This window comes from Enhydra lutris, unplaced genomic scaffold, assembly GCF_002288905.1.
Source record: "Enhydra lutris kenyoni isolate GAN:26980312 unplaced genomic scaffold, ASM228890v2 scaffoldscaffold14, whole genome shotgun sequence".
In the NCBI taxonomy this organism is placed as follows: domain Eukaryota; kingdom Metazoa; phylum Chordata; class Mammalia; order Carnivora; family Mustelidae; genus Enhydra; species Enhydra lutris.
Genome location: NW_019154098.1, coordinates 19,933,845 through 19,957,173, shown reverse-complemented (window position 1 = coordinate 19,957,173; position 23,329 = coordinate 19,933,845). Strand labels below are relative to the sequence as shown.

Below are 23,329 nucleotides of genomic sequence, written 5' to 3'. Positions count from 1 at the left end.
AGCCATTCCATTTTCTTTTTTTTTTAAATTTTATTTATTTATTTGACAGAGAGAGAGTGAGAGAGACAGCAAGAGAGAGACCACAAGCAGGGTGATTGGGAGAGGGAGAAGCAGGCTTCCTGCTGAGCAGGGAGCCCAATATGGGGCTCGATCTCAGAACCCTGGGATCATGACCTGAGCCAGAGACAGATGCTCAACAATTGAGCCACCCAGGTACCCCAACCTATTACATTTTCAATGAGCTTGTAATCCTTCTGCTCAGGTGAAAGAGATAGTCTCAGTCTGGTGCAAATACTTACTCATTTTTTTTTTTTTTTTTTTTTTTTTTGGATTTGGTTATTTCCTTTTTTTTTTAATGAACATATAATGTATTTTTAGCCCCAGGGGTACAGGTCTGTGAATCACCAGGTTTACACACTTCACAGCACTCACCATAGCACATACCCTCCCCAATGTCCATAACCCCACCACCCTCTCCTGACCCCCCTCCCCCCAGCAACCCTCAGTTTGTTTTGTGAGATTAAGAGTCTCTTATGGTTTGTCTCCTTCCCAATCCCATCTTGTTTCATTTATTCTTTTCCTACCCCCCCCCAAACCCCTCATGTTGCATCTCCACTTCCTCATATCAGGGAGATCATATGATAGTTGTCTTTCTCCGATTGACTTATTTCGCTAAGCATAATACCCTCTAGTTCCATCCACGTCATCACAAATGGCAAGATTTCATTTCTTTTGATGGCTGCATAGTATTCCATTGTGTATATATACCACATCTTCTTGATCCATTCATCTGTTGATGGACATCTAGGTTCTTCCCATAGTTTGGCTGTTGTGGACATTGCTGCTGTAAACATTCGGGTGCACATGCACCTTCGGATCACTACGTTTGTATCTTTAGGGTAAACACCCAGTAGTGCAGTTGCTGGGTCATAGGGTAGCTCTATATTCAACTTTTTGAGGAAACTCCATGCTGTTTTCCAGAGTGGTTGCACCAGCTTGCATTCCCACCAACAGTGTAGGAGGGTTACCCTTTCTCCACATCCTCTCCAGCATCTGTCATTTCCTGACTTGTTAATTTTAGCCATTCTGACTGGTGTGAGGTGGTATCTCATTGTGGTTTTGATTTGTATTTTCCTGATGCCAAGTGATGTGGATCATTTTTTCATGTGTCTGTTGGCCATCTGGATGTCTTCTTTGCAGAAATGTCTGTTCATGTCCTCTGCCCATTTCTTGATTGGATTATTTGTTCTTTGGGTGTTGCTTACTCATCTTTTTAACAGAGAACAAGCCCATGGCTCACAGACTTCAATAGAAACAAAATCTAGCTGAATTGAAACATTATAACATTATAGTATTTATTTTATTTTATTTTTTAAATTTCTTTTCAGTGTACCAGAATTCATTGTTTATGTACAATACCCAGTGTTCCATGCAATATGTGCCTTTTAAGTTTACCTTCTATTCTTAATAAGTAATACATTTTTCAATTAACTATAGTGCCAAAATATTTGCTTTTAAGATTAGATTTAATTAAATAGTCAGTTGGAAAATATTCAGTGTATACACATATATATGTGTGCACATATATACAAAGAATATGTTCCCAAGAATACATATACACATACATAGATATGTATTATGTACGCACATATATATCTAGATAAAGAAAATGATATTAAGTAATTGTGCAGGTGGTACATTAATAAGGCAAAAATATTACAGAGAATGCAAAAAACTGAAGTTCCAGTAACACTGATTAGCCTTTTAGGGTGTAAATAAAATTAAATTGTTACTATTTTTATATTCTTTTTATAATTTAAAAGAGTAATCACAAAGTTGTGGTATAAGACACACAATTTTAGATTAACAGTGTATTTTATTTGCATCTATTAATAGTAGTAGTCTTACACACTAAATTTCAAAAGACCATAGCTTTTTTTAATTTGAAAGGATTTGGCATAGAAAGCTTTCTCAAACTATGAAATCATCTGCAGGAAGAGGTGAGTCTAGGTGGCAGATTTCCAGTAAAGGATCATAATGAACATATACCATTACACAATGAGTTGGCCTTTATTCAAAATAAGAATTACATAATCCATATTATTGAAGAACATGGATGAAACATGCTATTTAAGACTTGTCTTTGTGCTAATACTTAACATCTGTTTGCCAGGGTGGTCCAGGACTCCGAGGACCAAAGGGCCAACGAGGTGAACAGGGTGCAAAGGTAATGTTCTCTCTGTATCTGTCTTTCTCAAAAATAGCAATAATGTAATTTTGGAGTTCAGTACTGTTTACCCTTTGCAGTCTAGAACCCCTTGTGTTTTTGCAAAAAGTTGTGTCTAAGTCTCTTCCCTTATTCTTAAAGACTTCCGTTTTTTCATAAAAGTATTTAAGAACTTTGTGAAAGAAATGTTCATTTCCAGGTCAAAAACAGAATGTCAGTGTTCTGAGTATTTTAGTTTCCAAGGTAGTGTTCTTTCTCTACCTACAACAAAGTAAGGAGAAAAATCTAATCATGACTAGGCAGCACTCCCTCCCGGGTAATTTCTCAAGTTTTAGAGTCCTACTCGCTCCCCACTAGGTATAATCAAACACACAGCTCTGTTTTCCTTTCTCACTGCCCAGGGCCACCATGTGTGCTGGTGTGGGCCATGTGCTGCACAAAGGCACCAGCTGAGATGACCAAGCCTTGCCAAGCCATGTCCAGGCACACGTTTTCCTACTTTGCACAAAGGCGCCCTGAGGGATGGGCAGAAGCCCAGCCACTAATTGATTTCAGGCCTCACTATCTTCTATCTGGCTTTTGGCAGATCTTCTAACTGTTCTCCTGGCTCCAGTGATTTTGATTTTCTGATGGATTCTTCACATCTGCCCCCAGATTTATTTGTTTAAAGTTATGCTGGGTCATATCATACTTTTAAAACTGTAGTCATATGCTGCTATTGCCTAGAGAGTACAATTCAGCTTCCTTGGTGTGGCATTCAAGGCCCTCTGTAATTTGACTCCCCGTTTCATTTGTACCTGTTGCCCCACATGATCTCCTCTCCAGCCACCTGCAGTCTTGACTTATTGCTTCAGTATAGTCACCCTCTCAATTTGCATGGTATTTTTTCATGGGGAGGAGAACAGTGCAAAAATTTTTACTATAAAACTGGAAACAAGCGAAGCAGGGTAGAAGCTAACATGGGGGGAGGGGAAAGAAGTAAATGAAAGAAGACTGAAGATAAGGAGGCCCTAGCCAACCCAAAACTCCAATCATGAGATATCTCCTTTTTTTATTGGTTTAATTTTCTGAGATTGTGACATATATCTTAGGCATAGACTTGATGTTTCTTACCTGGATCTCTCTCTTCTGGTCCTACGAGGAAGGCCAGTGATTTGAAAGCCTCTTCTCAGACAGCAGTATACTGGGTCCTCTTCAGTCCCACTTCAGGGCAGTGCCCAGGAGCTCCTGTAGATTTTGGCTTCCTCATCCCACTGGGGTCCCAGCAGGATCCCATTGTTTTTCCAGCATTCTCACTGGGTGATGATTCTGATCATGAAGACTTATTAGAAGTTCAAAGATAATTGATGATCCCAACATTGACTCCTTACCTCTGATAATCCATTTCCACAGGACGACTACTGAGGTGGTTGCTTCTCCACAATGACTTTGATGAATCACAGATAAAAGTATGAAGTTATTTTAGGAAATATCTTGTTAGACAAAGGATTCTCACATGTCTACCAACACGATAGTGTAGGAACAGATGAAGTATACCTTCCATATGGAAAGCCCCATGCTGTGTTATTTTCCATTTTGTGGGTCCACATTTTAATTGTAGCAAACAGATAATAAGAATTATCTTAAATTATCTTAATTATCTTAATTAATTATCTTAATCATCTCAAAGCAGCCCTGCTCCTGGGCTCTCCAAGTCATTTTGTCTCATACTGTATAGAATAAAATGAGATCACATACTTTCTGCTTTTCTGCTCCACTCTTAGTTCCTTAATAATATTTAATTAATATATGATTAAATGATTATAAGCATTAACTAATATTTATCAATTACTGGCTTGTCTCTTCCATCATATTTTTAAAATCTAACTACCTCTGTCTCTCCTCCTCTTACACTATGTCTCTTATAAGAATAGTTTTCATTTGTTTTCTGCAACCTCACTTCCAAATTTTGTTTTGTTTTGTTTTTGGTACATAAATGTTTGTAGCATCTTTATTCACAATAGCAAAAAATTAGAAATGCTTCAAATGGTCATTAATAGGTGAATGTACAATTTTCTGCATAGCCATGCAATGGAGTCAAAAGGAACATACTATGGAAACATGAAATAAATGTATGAAACTCAACACCACTCTGACCCATGAAAGAAGCATGAACCAATGAAGTTCACAGTATATAATTCCATTTACATATAACCGGAATCGTACTTAACCTGCATATGACTTCTCTTCCTGTAAGAATCCTGTAAAATTGCTCTTATTAAGGTCACCAGTTACCACCTTGTTATCAAATCCATGGGCTACAGTTTCATTCCTATCTTACATGAGGTCTCTACAGCATTTGATACAGTTGGACACCTTCCTATTAGAAATTCTCGCCACACCCCCACCTTTGGCCTTTCCTACACTGCTCAGGCTTCTCTTTCTCCCCTTTCTACCCGCTTTTCATCTCATCTTTCCAGTTTCTTCTGTTACTGTCTCAGTAGTCTCCTTAAGAACCTCACCCACACACACGTCTCCAGCGACTCCAAAATCCATCCCAGCTCAGACATCTCTCAATCCCCAGACTGTTGGACGTGTCCACACGGTTATCCCCATGAACTTGAAACATAACCAACTACGCTCATTATCTGCCCCCACTTTTTCTTCTGCATTGTTTGTCCCAAGTAACGGATTCATCAGCTTCACATTTAACATGATATCCAGGTGTTGGAAATCTTAACTTTTGCTAGTTTTCACTGGAGTCCCAGAATGAGAGAAGGACAAGGAGAAGAGGTTGAGGAGGTAGTTTTTCTGGAACTAGGATTACAGAGGTAATAGAGCTTTAGCCAAATCACAAGGTCCAAACTGTGGAAATAAGAGTTCCTAATAGAACAGGAGTGCCTGATTCTGAGAAGAAAGGAAATCATGTAATAGTGCCCCGAGGGCAGATCATGAGGCAGACAAGGAAGAGGCACGATGGGATGGTGGGATCAAGAGGAGGAAGCAAACAGGGACTGGGTGCAAAGTCTTCAGTAATGCAGGAGTGCCCCCGAGACGGGTGGCTGACAGGGATGGAGGTGGAGAGAATGTAGTTCAGCTGGATGGGATGAACCTCCATGCCACACACCAGGAGGGTGGTCTCGAAGTACTTTCTATCTTTCGGATTTGTTATGGAGTGTGGGGGGTCTCGTTACTCACATAGTTGGCATAGCCTTCTTATTTACGGAAGAAAAAAATTAAAGTTACAACAACCCCTATGTGTTTACTCTTTTGGTTTACTGATGACATCTTGTCTGGGAGGTGTACCATCTGAGGCATGTTGTCTTGCTATCCCATCAGCATTTTGTGTCTTAGGAACATTTCTGTAAGGAAATAAATTACAAGTGCTCTAAGCAGAAATACGGTTTGAGTACCAAGAATCTAACTTGCCTCTGGAATGATTTTCTTCTCTTGTGTTTCAGGGACCAGAGGGCCCTCGAGGTGACACAGGCCCTCCAGGACCCCAGGGCCCCCCTGGACCCCAAGGACCAAGTGGTCTGTCCATTCAAGGAATGCCTGTGAGTAGTGTGTAAACATTTGGGTGGATTTTATTGGGATCCCTTTTTCATGAGTTCTAAAGAGTGAACTTTTGTCTTCTGTGCCCTTTATATAATGAGCCTCAGTCCCTTTCAACCCCTAAAAAAAAGAATTGAGAAATGGAAGTAGCAACTGAGACATCATGAGTTCACTCATTAGCCAATTTTTTGTTAAGTGATGAGGGTTTTTACAAATAGATACATCCAAACAGAGTAGGTATATCTATAAGCAGTTTGCCTAAGAAGAGAAATGGAGCTATGACAATTTTTTTCCTTTTTCTTGTTGGATCAAGTCCTTAACAGATGTAATAAAATCTAGAAAGTAACGAATTCAAGTTGTTCATTATGGATATGAAGTAATCATGGATATAGATTGATGGAAGCCATTTATTTATGATTTTTATCTCAATGGGCATCAAAGGACAGGGCATTTACCTGGAGTTTGAGATTACAGACACTGTATTTTATATAGCCAACTCTGCTTGTAAAAGCTGTTTGTATCACAGAAAACAAACTTAATGCCACTTACTGATTTTCATTAATCTTCCTCTAGGGATCAAGATTTCAAGAATAAAACCAATTTCTATAAACTAAAATTAATATTTGAAACAAACTAGCCTTTTAAGCACATTTTTAACCATCTTTCTGGGCATATGATTCTGTCTCCCTCACTGAGAAATTTTCTGTTCCGGGTTATTTTCACAGTTTAGAAAGCATTAACATTCCAGTGACTCGATTGGTACTACTACTAGTAAGCCTTTGGTAAGGTCCTGCTACCTGCCAGGTTCTGTGTTTACTTTTCTGTTCCTATATCTTTCTAGCCAAAACAAAAGCAGAACTCTAGATAGAGGTGAACCTCAAAAATCTGAACTATCAGTAGTATCTAACTATTCAGTCTCTCCTCCACAGACGTACAGTATGGGCTCACCCATATCAGACGGTGTTGTGTTTAAAATGTTCTGCTGTATAAATGTTCAGCTCCGTAGGCATGCTTACATATGGAGGGTAGCATATGTGAGAAGCGAAACATGCTGTGTTTGGGTGTTAGCGTGAAAGCAAGTTAATGTTGACAACATCAGAACAGCCAGTGGAGAGGAAGAAGAAACGAAGAATTTACCCTACTTGAACGTAACCCTGAATGCTTTTGGCTATTCAGGGTATGCCGGGTGCTAAAGGAGAAAAAGGAGAGACTGGCCTTCCTGGCCCACAGGTATGAGTTTTACTTTTTAGTCTGCTTAAAAAAAAAAAAAAAAAAAAAAAAAAAAAAAAAAAAAGTGCTCTTAGCTTGGGGCGCCTGGGTAGTTCAGTCATTTAAGCATCCAAATCATGATCTCAAGGTTGTGGGATCAAGCCCCCACATCAGGCTCCATATGGAGCCTGCTTAAGATTGTCTGTTTACTTCCCCCTCTGCCCCCTGCCAAATGCTCTTAGCTTTAGAGCCTTACCAAGGTGGCGGGCTGGGGGTGGGGAGCTATAGCTTCTAAAGTCAGCTGTGATTTTAGCAGTAAGTGTTTTCTGTATTAAAGACTGTTAGCCTGTATTCATTCAACTTAGTTGCCTCTGAGAGTCATACAGATTCTCCCAAGGACAAGCTTTGATGAGGGACATTTCTTTCACACAAATCATTTCTGGATTCTGAATTCACCTTTATGTTATTAAATTGTTTGGAGCCCTTGATCTATTTCAGGGAAGGTGGGTAGAAAGGGAATTGATTTCCAATTTCTGTGACTCTAACTTTTTTGGTCCTTGCTCTACCTAGGGTGTCCCAGGAGGCATTGGTTCACCAGGACGCGATGGCTCTCCAGGCCAGAGGGTAAGGCCCTGCCCAAGGTTGTTAGCACATTAGATTCCTTACCAAGACATTCCTTGTTTCTAATAGTTTTCTATGCAAGGAAGTGAAACTAGGTGGTTTTTTCCTAATTATTCCTTCTGTCTATCTACGTTCTGCCTATCCTGTGTCTCTTTCCCCTCATTGACCTCTTCCATTAGTTTCATCTTTATTAGTTTCATCAAAACCTGAGAACTTTTTTCAAACCTTCCCAAATTAATGACACCTCTTTCTGAATGTTCCCATAACCAGAATGCAACTTGCACTGAATTATGTGCATTGGTTTAGCAGATTTTCCAGGTTTTTTTTTTTCCAATTTTCTAGGCACAAACCTAAAGGAAATCAAGGATCATAGGAGTTGAAATTTAAGTATTATGACTATCCACAGTGTTCTTCATTTATTTGATATATGTCAATTATCTAGTCTTTTAACCTATCCTTATGGACAGCAATGAGGATAGGAAAGCTATTGCAAGCAAAGAACAGAATCTACAAAGGCATGAAGATGAAGAGAAAGTGGGCCATTTCCAATATTGCACAGAGTTCAGTGTGGCTAGGGAGTAGAGTGCACTGTATGAATGTGTGTGTGCATATCTATGTACACACACGTGCACACATTTAAATTTGGGAAGACTGTCAAGAAGTGAAGCTGGAGAGGTAAACACAAATTCAAGTAAATCTTTTTTTGTTTTTTTTTTTTTTTTAAACTGTCACTGATTTAGGATATGGGAGGCTCTACAGTTTCCCTCAAGACAAAATTATATGGAGTGGCAACCAGTTAGGTCCAATCCAATTAAGGCCAGCACATTTGGCATGCACTGCTTATTTTTGTTACAACTTACCCACTGGGATAGCAAGTGGCTGGAAGACTCGTTTGTCTATTCAAACAAGACCTGCCTTTAGCTCGGAGTGGCTATATGGCTCAAAATAAGGAGATTGTTTTTTCTATAGAAATGTAGGTATGGGGCCTTAAATTCCTTCCATGTTCTTTTTTTTTTTTCACCAAACTTTCATTTGCTTAAAAATCTCAGTTTAGTCTTTGCCCGTTAAATGGAACTACTCAGTCTGTAAATCATGTACATGTAACTGTATGTAAAGGAGGCATTCTCTAAAAGTTAGATTTATGTAGGTTTCTTGTGCATGTGGAAGGAGTATTTAGAAATATTTATATATTTTGGCAAAGGGCTTAGGCTAAGATCCTGTTCGGTTACACACCTAGAATCTTTCATGATGCCTGAAGCTCTGGAAATGGCGATTCTAAAAATTTGGTTCAGTGAATTTACTTGATTTATCTATGCGTGGAGATGAGTCTTGGCAGAGAACTCCCAAATCAAACATATTGAATTGGTGTTTGGATCATTTGGTTTTAGAATACTTTCTTTGAAAAATTCTTTTTTTTTTTCCTTTTAAAACCTATATACTAACACAGACTTTTTTATAATTATTTTGCTATTTCTTCAAACATGTTTTTAGGGAACGAACAGTCTCAAAGCTGTAATAAAGTGATGAGATATCTGTATGTGGATTTTTTGGTCCTTTCTCCCCCAGTTTGGAGACAAAAAAACCTTTCAGAATGTGTTTAGTTCCCATTTTGAAAAATTCTTGGTTGCAGATGGACTTACTGGCTTTCAGGAGATACTCGTTCTTTGCAGGGTCATGTTTAAAAAATATTGTGCAAATTCTGTGACAATTGTTTTAGAAAAGGAAAATAGTATTTCAGTGTGGAACTTTAAGGGGTGCCATTCACCCAGAATAAAATATAATGGCGCCCCCTAGAGCTGTACAACATGGCAGCCCTGCTTGAGGGAGAAGCTGCATAGATCTTATTTAATAAGATATTAGTTGACCACTTATCTTAATTGAGCACATACTATGTGTCGTGTGCTGGGCTCAGCCTGGAGAGAGTTCTCCAATGCTCCAGAGCAGAAGGATCCAGAAGAGGAAAGACTTTCAATAGTTAAAGGAGGCAATTCCTAGACCATCTACTTATAGGACATGGAAGGATGTGGTGGTGTCCGGAACTTGACTCTTAACCTGGGAAAACAAATGGGTCTTCTTCAGACACAGCAGAGAAAGAAGGAAAAGTGGATGAAAACAGAGTTGTTTAGGTGGCTCTGATCTATGGGGGCTTAAGGAAAGTAAAAGGTCTAAAATAATGAGTTACTGAGCAGGATTGTAAAGTAGGAAGTCCCAAGCCAAGATTTATGGGGGTCCCAGCAGATCCAGGACACAGAGCACCTTGATGGAAGGTCAGGTCCTTCTGGGACAGCAGGTCTCCATGGCTCAGCAGGGGGAGACAGGTGTCACTGAGAGTCCTAGGGACAAAACTTCATGATTATTCTTCCTCTGCCTTGGCCATTTTAAAAGGCAAAGAAGAAAATAAAAGAAATAATAACAACCACAGTATAGAGCAGGCACTGGATGCTGAGACTTCCCGCTGAAATGCCTAAAAAGCCACTTCTAGAAAACCGTCCAGTTAGGCTTGACCATCCAGGGAATCGGGAAAGCAGAGCTATGTTGTCCTTTCATCCCACTTACCAGCTGAAATCACTTCCTGTTGTCTCACCTTCATGGTCCCTGATCCTGAGTGAGGGAAGCCCACTGTAGACAGAGAAGGGAGCAGTTCCAACCCGTGCCTCTCAGTCCTTGGACTATCTCAGAGGTGAGAGCAGGAGTGAGAGCAGGAGGCAGGCTGAAGAGCAGTGGGTTACTCCTTCCTGCTCACCCATCGTTCTTTTTCATCTCTGTCTTCTCTTGTTGACAGGTAAGAACTCCCAGCCCAGATGTAGCACCCTCCCCTCGACTCCCAGCTTAGGGAAAGATTAGCATGTCTTTCCTGGAGCTGGCGTCAATGTTACCCCCTTAATTTGGCCTGGAAGGAGGGAGAGCTTAGCAAAAATAAAAGGGAAAAGATTAAACGTCTCCTCTTTAAACAGGGAACATGTTTTCTAATGTTCCTGGCTTATTCTGGCTTTTCCCAAGGGGAATCTTTGACTCTTAGAGACAACTCATACTCAGCGTTGGGCCTGGGGCCATAAGCTCGTCCAGCAAAAGTTGGACTTCTTCACTGAACAAGTCTTGGCCTCTTGCTGGCAAGTGACAAAACATGGTGCAGGGCCACATTTTAAAAGGCAACAATGGCTAAGAGAGGAGGTCTCAAATGTTCATGCCACAAACAAGAAATGGTCACCATGTGATGGGATGGAGGGGGTAACAGAGGTTATGGTGGCAATCATTTTGCAATACATAAATGTATCCAATCAGCACATTAGTATCTTAAACTTATACAGAGTCATATGTCAATGGTGTCTCAGTAAAGCTGAGAAGAAATTGTATATTCAAAAAATAAAAAATTTAAGAAGGAAACTATGTATAACAGCTCAAGTCAAGACTCAACAGTTGGGTGTAGACACCTTTATTCCCAACCATTCTGGCCAACAACATTCAGGGCACCTCTTTCTTTTCCACTATGTGTCTTGCCACCTCCCCCTTCTTCCTCCCTCTTCTTTCCTTGGTGTCTGTGACCCTAGGGCTTTCCTGTGATCTTTGAGCTCCTCTGATGAAGGGTGGGTCTCAGCCTCCACCCTAGACATCTGGTGATCCTTAGCGAAACTAGGAAGAACAGGCAAGGCTGGGATGATAAACAGAAGAAATGAGGGTATGAACAGAAAAGGGAGGAAAACATAGAAAACTCAACCTCTTTTCCAGTTCTGAGGTTCGCTGATGTCCAAGACCATGAGCTTTCTATCAAATGCTCCACATAGAAACTGTAAAAATTATTTTTATTTTCCAATTCTTAATAGGGTTATATAAAAATGGCAGAGAGACAAAAAATAAAAATGACAAGGAGGTAGAGCTTTTATGGCACCTGGAAGATAGTAATTCCTCCATTGTCCGAATACAGAGGGTTTTCATTTTTAAATTCCAAATGAACTGAATTTGGAAAGCTTCCTTTGCCCCAGGTTACTGTTCCCTGCATTTCCATGCCATAACCACAGCCTTCCTTTCTCAGCTGCAAAAAATGAAATAGTAAAAAAAAAAAATTCTTCTGCATATGAATTCTGCTGAACTTGCGAGGTTGTGAAAAGCAGGATGGGCCAGTGGTGAATATGATTGATTTGGGCCATTAGCCAGGCCTGAGTTTGAACCCTTACCATAATGACATTGGACCGGTTGCTTACTATTTCCAAGCCTCACTTTACTCATCTGTGAAGCAGAAAAAATATTTGACTCCGTAGAGTTACTGAGGGAGTAAATTCATAGAAAGAATTTCTATATAAAAATTTAATTTTAGCTTATCTTAATATTCACTGTTTTCAATGTGAACCTCATAAGTCAGGACAGTATACTATTTTATAATGCCTGTGCTTGACGTATTAAGATGCCTTAGAAGATTTTAAAGAACTATAAAAAAGAGCCTGAAGAAAAAGCAAAGGGTTTGTTGCTTTTGTTTAACTTTCTTGGATTCCACGTTGAAAGGACACTTGGAACATGCTTCCTTTTGATGTGGGTTTGAATTCGATGTATACAAGGGCCGTTTTTGTAATGAATGTCGCGTTTCATCAGAGTGAGTTGGACTTAAAATATCCTTGAGAAATGAAACTTGAGTCAGTTATCTGGATTTAATTCCCATCACCAATGTTGAGCAGTGATGAGAGACTGATCTAGGGAATATTTTGTTAAATATGAAGATTCAAGATAATATCCCCCTTGAGTATCTTCCTCATTCAGAAGAGGGAATGTTTAGCCATCACAAAACTAGTGGGGAGGATGATTTGATTTTCCTTCTTGTGAGTCTAGACGGGTTTTTGTAAATCATCCACACAACAACAGATAGTGTGCACCATTGGAACTTCACAGCTTATCTGAATAAAAATGGCAGGAATCGTTATTACTAATTATTGACTAAGTGCACGTGCTTTACAATGTGATGTTCTGCAATGCTCAGAAGAACCACGAAAGCCAAGCCCTGTTACTCCACTGTACAGATGAAGAATCTGGAACTTAAAAAAACAAAAACAAACAAACAAACAAACAAAAAACCACAGCACAATGCCATTCAGCTAGCAAGTGTGGGAGCCAGGATTAGAGTCCATCTCTCTGGTTCCAACACTGAGCTCTTTCTTTCCACAAAATTCGGTTTCATAAAGTTCACTGGGAGATTTTGTTCATGTAGGAAAGTCTTCGATTCGAGATATTTAATAAACAGGACGGAAGATATCTTGCCTAGAATTTGGGGGCTGGAAGAAACCAGTTTGGGCTACTTGGTGAAGCAGAAGTTGATAGTTCTCCCAGAGGAATAGCTTTTGATTACTTTTCACACTTATTTGGATGGTAACACATCTGGGCACAGTTGAGAGCAGTTACTTAGGGAATTTGTAATATGTTTTAAACGGTTTACAGACACTCCTGTTGGAGCCTAGGGCATGGATGAAATCTGCCTTGTTCTCTGGTCTCAGGCCATCCTTCAGGGTTAGGCCAGATGCTTAATATTGCAAGCCAGTGGTTCCCCAACGTAAGGGATCAAGGCATTCCAAATTTTGCTTTGTTTTGGGGCACACCAATTCCTGGGCTTTGACCTCAGAGAATCAGATATGCAAGGTATTAGGTGTGACTTTGGAATTTGTAGTTTTGAAAAGCTTAATGCTTCTCAGGTTCCTGGGTGGCTCAGTGGGTTAAGCGTCTGCCTTTGGCTCAGGTCATGATCTCAAAGTCCTGGGATCGAGTCCTGCATTGGGCTCTCTGCTTAGCAGGGAGCCTGCTTCTCCCCCTTTTCTCTTTCTGCCTACCTGTGACCTCAGTTTGTCAAATAAATAAATAAAATCTTTTAAAAAAATTAAAAAAAATAAAAAGCTTAATGCTTCTCATAATCAGCTGGGAGTTAGAATCACTGGATAGTATAGCGGGTTAGGCCTATCGTATGGCTAAGTAATTCCTTGCACAGAATTTTGCTGCTGCTTTAATTCACCCAAGTCATCACTTCAGGTTGCTAAAAGTATGTTTGTATTTCTCTATATATATATTAAATTACATATATAATATATACATGTATGGACATATTAAGTGTATTGTGCATATATACGTAAATATATGCACGTTTTTAGGTCTATTTATAGGCACACACAGATACTGTGTGTGTGTCTGAAAATTCCCCAGGGTGGCTCAACATGGTGCCACACATAAGGACTGATCTGATCTTGGGTATCGAGGCTGGGCCAGTGTTTACAGAGTCTGTGGCTTGTTGGTGCTTGGCCTCTTACTCTGGTGGTTGGGCATAATCCTTTGCTGCAAGTAGCAGCCTTATTTCTTATGGCTGACTGCCTTGCTGGGATGTCTGCTGGTGCTCACAGCAGTCCAGACCCATGCCACAGGGTGGAGATGATCCAGCAGGAATTTCTTCAAGTGTTTTTCTGACCCTCACTGCTTGGGTTTGCTTCCTCTAAGCAAACTCATCGGATGCCAGCTGTGTGGAGAGCCCACTCTACCTTAGAGTGCCGTGTAAGTCAGAGGACATTAACAATCGGCATGTTCCAGTATCTGGGCTTAATATCTGTGACTCACCATTCCAGGCTTCAGAAAAGGCATGGGTGGTGTGTATCATGATTGAGTCACAAGTTCTGAGTGCCATGTGATAGCTGCATAAACGTAAATATTCTGCTTCTGACTTTAATTTTAATTACAACACTCTTTGTGGGCACATCAGTTTCCGCTGCTAAGTGCCAGAGACACAGAACTTAGAAACTGTAAAGTTTTTAAGATCCTACAGGAAATTTGTATATATATTCCAAAGCAGGGCAAGGGAAACGGCAAAATGGACATTAATGAATGGTTCACTAAATGTCTGTAAAACAGTATACTTTGCCAGTTTCGGCCATAGGTAAATTTAGTATTCATTCAAATATCAGTGATTTTTGAAAGCAAATGTTAGGGCTAATTTCCCTTTGATGATAAATCACAGTCAACCATAATTTAGTAACTTGCTCATAGCCACCTCTTTTCAAAAGCAAATTATTAAAATCCCTTCAAGTTTTTAGAGCAAAACTCATTTTTAATGTGGGTTGTGGGTGCATATTAAGATGTTGAGGTGAGAATCTCAGAAAAAGAAAAACGTCTGGAGTTATTCGTGTTCTAAAACATGCCTTTTTGTGGGTGACAGACTTCAAGCTCTTGAAAAATATATTTGTCAGCTTAAGTGAATGTCTACATTATGCTTATCACTTACTTCTATTCCCTGCTATTCATTCTTCATTGGGTACTTGGGGTTTCCACTTTTTATGGGGGCGCTTAATCCACAAGCACACGTCTTTCCAGATTGGCTAGCATATATGAAATGGAAAATTTATAGATACAGAAATGTTCTGGGAAATGTAAACACATTTTGAGCTGAGATGGGTTGAAGACCGTTCCTCCAGTGAGCTTTGATCAAGATTAAGCTGAATCACAAAGCTAGAAGTTGCCATTTATTTTGCCTTGTAACATGCAGACATTTTACAGAGTTTTTCTTTTCACCAAGTTTATTGCTTTTATATATTAAAAAAAAAAAAAACTGCTGCCCTTGCTCCTTACCCTGAGATGAAGAGGTGAGAAGAGGGACCTGAGCCCTGGCTAAGTATTGCCCGGCTTGCAAAGATGGGCTAAAACATGGGACCACAGCGACCCATGAGCAGGGAGACTCATGTGGTAGCTCAGTCCTCCCAGGTCCCTTGATTTAAGCATCTCTCTGCTGAAGCCCTCTCTCCCTTCCTATGCCAGGATGAGCTGTTCTTCCTACATGTTCCCATGGAACTCTCTCGTCCATCATCATAACACTGTCATTTCTATCAATCGTTGGCTATTGGCTTTGCTCAAAACCATAAACTCCTTGGAAATACAGTCTCATTCATCATCAGCTATCCAGATCCTACCAGAACGCACAGCACAGAGTAGCTTTGCAAATACTTTTCTAATGTGACAAATGTGTGGCTTACAACTAATAATCTTTCAAAGGCAAATTCACTCGTGCGATCAAAAAATTAAAATGCAAAGCTATTTACATGATGAAAAATGTGAAGTTTTTATTTCGTAGAGTTAGGAAAAAACTTCGGAAAAAATGTGTTTGATGATGTCTCTAAAATGGTATTTGGAGTAACATCCTTTTAGTTATAACAATAATTTGCAATTAGGGAAACGGGTAACTCACAGTAATCTTAAGCATGCTTTTCTTCCTTTTTTAATTTAAATTCAATTAGCCAACACATCATATGTCATTAGTTTCAGAGGTAGTGTTCAATAATTTAGCAGTTGCATATAACACCCAGTGCTCATCCCATCACGTGCCCTCCTTAATGCCCATCACCCTGATGCCCCATCCCCCCACCTGCCTCCCCTCCAGCAATCTAATGCCTTTATTCTTGAACTGTTGTGCCTAAAAATTCTCGATTGTTCACGACAACCCATGAAATAAAATGCACTGTTGTGGACACTGTTGATGCCCTCATCAGATCCCACTTTCCTGACAGGTATATTCCATCCCTAAGCAGCTACAGATGCTGACTGGTAAGGATTCAGAATTAGCCCTTCCTCAGAGAATTGCTCTTAAAATGGCACCTTGTCTCCAGTCCATGATAACTGATATGGGTGAACAAAACCTGACCACGGGTCACTGTGGGTTGTAACTCACACTGCAGCTCCCCCCATGGGATGAGCTGATGGCCAACTTCAGGGAAAGCCAATTCTCATGCCTCTTCCCCTGCCCTCCCCTGCCTCCTTCACTAGCTGGCTGGTTTCTCCCAAGAAGAGTCCATCTGTAAACCAAAGGCATGGCATCCGGGTCTGCTTCTAGGAAACTACTCCTAGGATATTCACCGAAATGAAATTTCAGCTTCTGAGGGTACAGGACTCCTGACTCCTTTCCTCTGTGCTTGTGGAGGGCTCAGGGACAAGGACAGATGACATGGCACTTCCTCCCTGCCCATTGTATTTCCAGACTAGTAATATACGAGACTGATGCTTATTTAGAAGGATAATCAGAGCCCTTCTTCCAGGAGCCCCAATGTTGTTCAAATTAAACATTGTGTTAGGACCTATTTTGTGCCAGCAGTGTGCTAGGGCAATATTAGGAATGGAACAAGGAATAAAGTATAGCTTCTGCCCTCTCAGCTTCTGGTAGGTAGAAGAACACGCAGTGAACAAACGTCTTGTCTAGTACCCTCTTTGGATCACACTAAAGCACTAGCCCCTCCGTGTTCCTTCCGTGAATCAAATCGCCCCTGTGTCCTGGGGCAGGCCTCGTGCTGCCGTGCTGATGGCCGAGTGTCGTGTTGGCTGTGTGTCATGTGGGGGTCGCACATGGGTGCGTGTGGGCTTCCCATTCCTGCTGGAAGAGTTTTAGGGCAGGAAGCCAAAATATGTCCTTTTTAAAACACCTTAAATTATTGACTATGTGCCCAGAATCCATTTTTTTCTTATGTGAACTTTATTGAGGAAATCACAGATTTTTAAATTCCTTTTTAAGAAATGTGTTTAATTCCCCCCACCCTTTTAAATGGTAAGTTCCCCTAACCTCGTTGGGCCCCAACTTTACTCCCTTATAACATGAAGGGATTGAACTGGAGTTCTCAAGTTCTGTTCCTCTCTCACATGTTCTGATTTTTTATTGCCTCTTCTCGAATATGCTGTATTTAAACAAAATGCAAAATAATTTCTTTCAGATTATGTCAGGATTAATTTTTGATGTTTAGTTAGTACATCCTAAAAAAAGGTGTGTGTGTGTGTGTGTGTGTGTGTGTGTGTGTAACTTAATCTGTATCAGCCTCTATTACTGCAGTCTTCTGACTTTTTTTTTTTTTTAAAGTAAACTCTAAGCCCAACACGGGGCTTGAACTCATGACCCCAAGATCAAGAGTCACATAATCTCCTGACTGAGCCAGCTAGGCAAACTCTGACTTAATATTTTTGACTGAATGTCTGAAATGAAAAAAAACAGAAGTGGTAGTAAAAAAAACAAACAGCGACCCAAAAAAAACCCAACTAGCTTGGGTATTAGTGTAGGATAACTGCTGTAACAAGCAATTCTAAAATCTCAGTGGTTTAATGCAGCAAAATAAAATAAAGTCTATTGTTGGTTCACAACCCAATGCTGTCAACAGGATAGAGAGAGGGGTGGGAGGTCTAGTCTCTGCTCTATATGGTCATTGAGGAACACGGAGTCTTTCCGTCTTAGGAGACTTTAATTTTCAATACATGGGCTCTGAAGTTGTTACAAAAGGGGAGAAGAAAGTGAAGGATTACCCACAGGAAATTTTCAAAAACCAGGACTAGAACTGGCCCCTTTCCATTGGCCAGAGTTCAGTCCTGTGGTTCCAACATGATTGCTGGAACAGGAGGCTGGGAACTTTGCCTCACACTGTGCCTGGGCAGAAAATGAAAATCATGAACATTGGTGAGATCTGGAATCATCAGCCTTTTCTGGTTTTCAGACTTGCCAGTATTGGATTTGAGAGCATGCTGGAGAGGGCTTTGCTGCCCAGTGCTATTCCTACACACTTATCCCAGCCCCTCTTCATGCCCCTTTTTATTCCTTTCTCCCCATTCACATACCATTTCTTTTCATCTAACCTCATCTTTACTCTCTTATCTGACACCTTGAGGTAGGGAGGGATAATGTGAATGTGGATGAGGAGCCGTAAGGAGATGATTTCATGGACAAGACAAGAGGAAAAAACAGGTCACTGGAAGAGTGGCAGGAATTTCAGAAAGGCCCCAAGTGAGCAAAAAGGGATTGGTTTGACTTGGATGCATTGGTTTGAGATGGAAATAGATTATTCCTAAAAGAGACAAATCTCAAGATAAAAAGTTCACTTCTTGGTGGAGTAGAAGATGATGTTTTGGTCCATATTTTATTAACCTATTATAAAATTCAGATTGAAGAACCTCTTTCATATTTTTAACTTCTTGCAAAGACCAGCATCCACAATTAAGAACTATAACCATTTAAGAGTAACTCATTCTAGCTCTTCCTTATATATTTTCACATAAAACACCACATTCAATAATTTAGGAAGATATTTTTAGAAAGAACATAATTTGCTTTCTGCCTTAAACTCTTCCAGCATGGAATGGGAAGCCAACGTCTACTCATTTGTAAGCTGGTGGTGACACACATTGAACAAGCTGGCCCAGCAGTCAAAACTATATCATTACAACAGGAAATCCCCCCACAGTCTCCTGCAGGCACTTGCTGAAGAGTTGCTGTTTCAGATCTTGTAGTAATTTGTAATGTTAGGTTTCTTTGATAGGTAGTCCTTGCCCCAAACTCTCACTGACTCCAGGTCATGAAAGACACTAGCTCATCTTTTTGTCTTTTTGTCTGATTAATTACCAAGACTTCATCTTCTTTTTCATTTGTTATGCTTGGTTTAATTAAAAAAAAAAACTTTCTGGAAACAAGTTCTTGTTTAGTTTGTAAGTGGCATGTCTTAGACCTAAAATTCTTACACTGGACAATTTCACAGAGCCAACAGACACAAAAGTGTTGCCAGGAAAAATTCTCATGAAGTTTAAGAGCAGTGAATCCTTGGAAGTCCAGAGCAAGCAACAGGACTTGTCCCTCCCCCGCAAATTAAATAGTATTAGGCACATTTACTCTGAAAACCATATAAATAAAGCAACTGCATAGTTGACACATTGTGTTTCTTTTCTCCAGGGATTTCCTGGAAAGGACGGGTCCTCTGGCCCTCCAGGACCACCAGGGCCAATTGTGAGTATTTCCACAAACTACTAGGATTTAAAGCATTTCATTTCTTTTGAGAAATTTTCTTTTGCTCAGCTTTTCACCTGGGCAGCCATCTTTGCTCTAGGGTAACAACTCCCTCTTTGGTGCAGAGCTCTCCCTACCATTTCCATGTGGCTTGATCACTCTATCAGAGCCACTCGGTCCCTACGATCCCCTGAGTGATCTAGCTTTTATATTGAACTTGGGTAAGGCTTGAGTTTGAAAGAACTGCACTTGACTTAATGTCTCCCCTGCTTTTTTGATAGTTGGGAATAGGAATGAGCCATGGATCCCGAAGTCTTGGTGTTGAGAGGGAGGGAAGTCATCACTGTGTGTATTTGTTAATCCTTCTTGAGAGCTGGCTGTCTTCGATGAGAATGTGTCAGTATTCACCTTTGCTCCATTTTCCTGTCTGTCTACTTAGGGCATTCCCGGAGCCCCTGGAGTCCCAGGGATCACAGGAAGCATGGGACCTCAAGGTGCTCTGGGGCCACCTGTGAGTATTGCAGCAATAGCCAGTCGGCTTTGGCTTATTTATGTGTTTAAATTTACCAGCATCTCTGTTGGACAAAATGTTTATTCCTTACTAGGCTCTGTGGCATCCATAAAGGAAACCAGAGAAACTCCCGGGGGAAGGATTGAGATCAGACTGTGCATATATCGTGGCTAAAGACAGATGGCCCCAAAAGGGAATAGTCAGCTATGCTTCTGTTCATATATTTTTTCATTGTTTGCTATTCTGTATTTGTCTAAGTAAATTCAATGTCATCTTTACAAGGATTGGGTATAACAGCTATGTGTTAATTGGGCCTGTCTCCTGGTTAAAAAAAAATACAAAGTTGAGAAATTCAAGGATGGGTAAGAATGGGAACAGATTTTTATTTCTAAGTTCTACAAGAAAGACAGGATTTCCCATCAAACACGTACTCACACATAAGCAAATAAATGTAAGTGAAAGGCAGTGAATAGAACTAATGACCTCCCATTTTTGTGCTTCTCATCTCTTCGGGTGTTCAAGTGTGACCAGTGGGAGGAGTAGAGATAAGATGGGGGAGAAAGAAATGAGCACATCTGTGTCAGTTTCCTCATCTATAAGTTGAGGTGGTTGCATTAAGTGGCCTCCAAAGCCACATCTGTTGTTTTCAGTGACTTTCAAGCTGTTTCTTCTAGGTGTATTAGTCAGCATTCTGACATTATCTGTGATATACTGAGCCTGGATCCATACCTTAAAGTAACTGGAGACGTGTAAATGTATGTATGACCACAGACATGTAAACAATTTGTAGAAGAGTGAAATTTGAAGCATGAAGTAGGAGAGGTTAATGAGTGAAATTTTTTTTAAGATTTTATTTATTTGAGAGAGAGACAATAAGAGAGAGCATGAGAGAGGAGAAGGTCAGATGGCAAAGCAGACTCCCAGTGGAGCTGGGATCCCGAGGCAGGACTCGATCCCGGGACTCCGGGATCATGACCTGAGCCAAAGGCAGTTGTTTAACCGACTGAGCCACCCAGGCACCCATGAGTGAAATTTCTATGGCTGCATATGGCACATTACTGCAATCCTGGAGGCTCAAAGCTACACAAATGTATTAACTTACAGTTGTGCAGATCAGAAGTCTGACACCGTCTCACTGGGTTAAAATCAGGTGTTGGCACTTCCTTCCTGGAGCTTCTAGGAGAGAATCTATTTCCTTGTCTTCTCCAGCATCCAAAGACTTCCTATATTCTTCGGCTCATGGCCGACTTCCATCTTCAAAGCCAGCAGTGTTTCATCTCTCTGGCCATTCTTCCATCATCACATTTCCCTCTGGACACAGTCCAGAAAGGTTCTTTGCTTTAAGGACCTATATGATTGTATGTGGGCTGCCAGATAACCCTCGAGAACCTAGAGAACCTCAAGACGCTTGCCTATGTCACATTTGCAAAGTCCCTTTGCCACATAAGGTGATATATTCATAGGTTCTGGGGATGAGGGCATAGATACTCTTGGGGGGTGGAGGGGTACACTTTTTCTCCCCACCACAGTGAACAAAACAGAACAGAAACATTTGTTCTCATTTGGAAGGACACCTGTCTCCCTCTCGCCACCCAGAAAGCCATATTACTTTTTATTTTCAAAATTCACATCAATAAGTGAGGACCCTCATCCTCAGGGTCCTTTTCCAAGATAGGAACATAAAAAATGCCTCCAGATTTTAGCCAGCATGTCCTTATTTTCACACCTAAATGAATGTTTTCCTCAGCAGCCACTTTATGAAGCAGTATATTCATTCCAAATACAATGTCCTTGTTTAAAACACTTTCATATCTCCTCTTTTTAAATCCAGCTGGTAATGGGTCACAGAAAAAGATTTTATTGCTTTGTCTTCACACCTCTTTTATTTATTTATTTTCTTTCTTTCTTTCTTGACACAGAGAGAGAGAGAGAGCAAGAGAGAGAACACAAGCAGGGGGAGTGGGAGAGGGAGAAGCAGGCTCCCCATGGAGCATAGAACGCAATACTGGGCTCGATCCCAGGACTCTGGGATCATGACTTGAGCTGAAGGCAGACACTTAATGACTGAGCCATCTGGGCACCCCCACACCTCTTTTTTTAAACCCACAATGATGTTACTGAGAATGGTCATGCACATGGAAACATACTGTACACTCACACATGTAATCGCACACAAGCACACATGTGTGCACACATACACACACACTCTCAGCCTTATCTCTACCACTGTTTTATTGCAAACTTCTCTATGCATTTGGCTTGAGGCTGTTTCTTACTGGAAAGGAGACTTGAAAACCTCATCTCTGCTACCAGGCTTCAGTCCACTTCCCAAAATGTGCTCCTGGGAACAAGAGTTCTGGAATATTTCAACAGGGCTCGGGAGAGCCAGGGGTGCTGGTTAAAGCAGTGTCAGAGACCTGTGCATACAAAACCTGTTTCTCAGAAAGCCATGAGAGATTTTAGGACTTCAGAAGCTTGGAGGCCGCCCAAAGTGGAATGAGAGAAAACGAAAGCTGCTTTCATTTGACGAGGCAATGAGCTAACATGCTGGTACATGAGCTGCTCTTTTCATTCCCGGCCCTCTTGCAGACCCCTCCTAGAACTAGCGTCCCTTGCCCCAAGCTGGGTTGATCCTAAATCCATGAGCAATGGAATGGGAAAGAAGAGCTGGCTATGGGAGGTCGTCAGGGGAAGAAAATGGGGTGCACGAAGGGTGTAGGACACATTAGCCAAGTAGATCCTACCACCTGGTGGATGGTAGCTCTCAGATAGACTCTAAATATGGGGACCAAAATGCCCATAAACTTTGTCCCAGAAATAAAGTACTTGTTTATAATATTATCTTCAATTGTACGTCAATGGAAAAGTGCCCTTGCTGGTGCATGAGGATCCCTGTGCCGCTGGCAGTTTTATCAGAGACAGAAGCCATGTAGTGTAAAGGCACTGGGAGGGGGTGGTTGCCCCAGTCGTGGGCTCTGGGTCTCCTCTCCAAAGCCAGTTGTTCTCCAAACTGTCCAGCCCAGACTTTCCTGAGCACTCTGGGCCGTGAGCAGCCGGGACGCCTGCTGGCCGCCAGTCTGGCGTGACCAGGAAAGCAGGCTCAGTGTCCTGGTGTTAGGGCCCTGATTGATTTCCCATGGATGTCTGTCTAGGAAGGCAGGAGGGAAGGAGACCAAGAAAGACAGACGGCCCCACTGAAAATAGCAACGTGTTTCCTAGGGCAGTGCCAGGACCGTGTGCTTTCCTGCGATCTGCCATCAGCCACCGGCTGCCCGGGCTGGAACGCGCACCTGTGGCTGTAGCGCTCATAATTCCTACCTGAGATTGCAGACTGGGCTGAAATGCAGGGACTCCCTTCCAGCGCGGGGGACGGTGATGAAGCTTGTGTAAGAAGCGGCCATCCGTTCAGCTTGAAATCGACACAGGTAGAGGGGTCCCCTCCAGCATTTAAAGAGCACTGCACTGGAAATCA

The 23,329-nt window shown here is 41.2% G+C and overlaps 1 protein-coding gene across 3 annotated transcripts in view; it reads left to right on the top strand.

Annotated features, from left to right (window-relative positions):
* The window catches only part of LOC111146694 (collagen type XIV alpha 1 chain), a 216,773-nt gene that overhangs the window by 161,759 nt on the left and 31,685 nt on the right, over positions 1 to 23,329 (top strand). For all 3 annotated transcript variants that reach the window (XM_022502358.1, XM_022502357.1, XM_022502359.1), the window contains exons 37-42: positions 2,174 to 2,227; positions 5,668 to 5,763; positions 6,938 to 6,991; positions 7,541 to 7,594; positions 19,293 to 19,346; positions 19,786 to 19,857. In XM_022502358.1, coding sequence (XP_022358066.1) covers positions 2,174 to 2,227; positions 5,668 to 5,763; positions 6,938 to 6,991; positions 7,541 to 7,594; positions 19,293 to 19,346; positions 19,786 to 19,857 — 384 coding nt within the window. The remainder of the gene's footprint in view (positions 1 to 2,173; positions 2,228 to 5,667; positions 5,764 to 6,937; positions 6,992 to 7,540; positions 7,595 to 19,292; positions 19,347 to 19,785; positions 19,858 to 23,329) is intronic.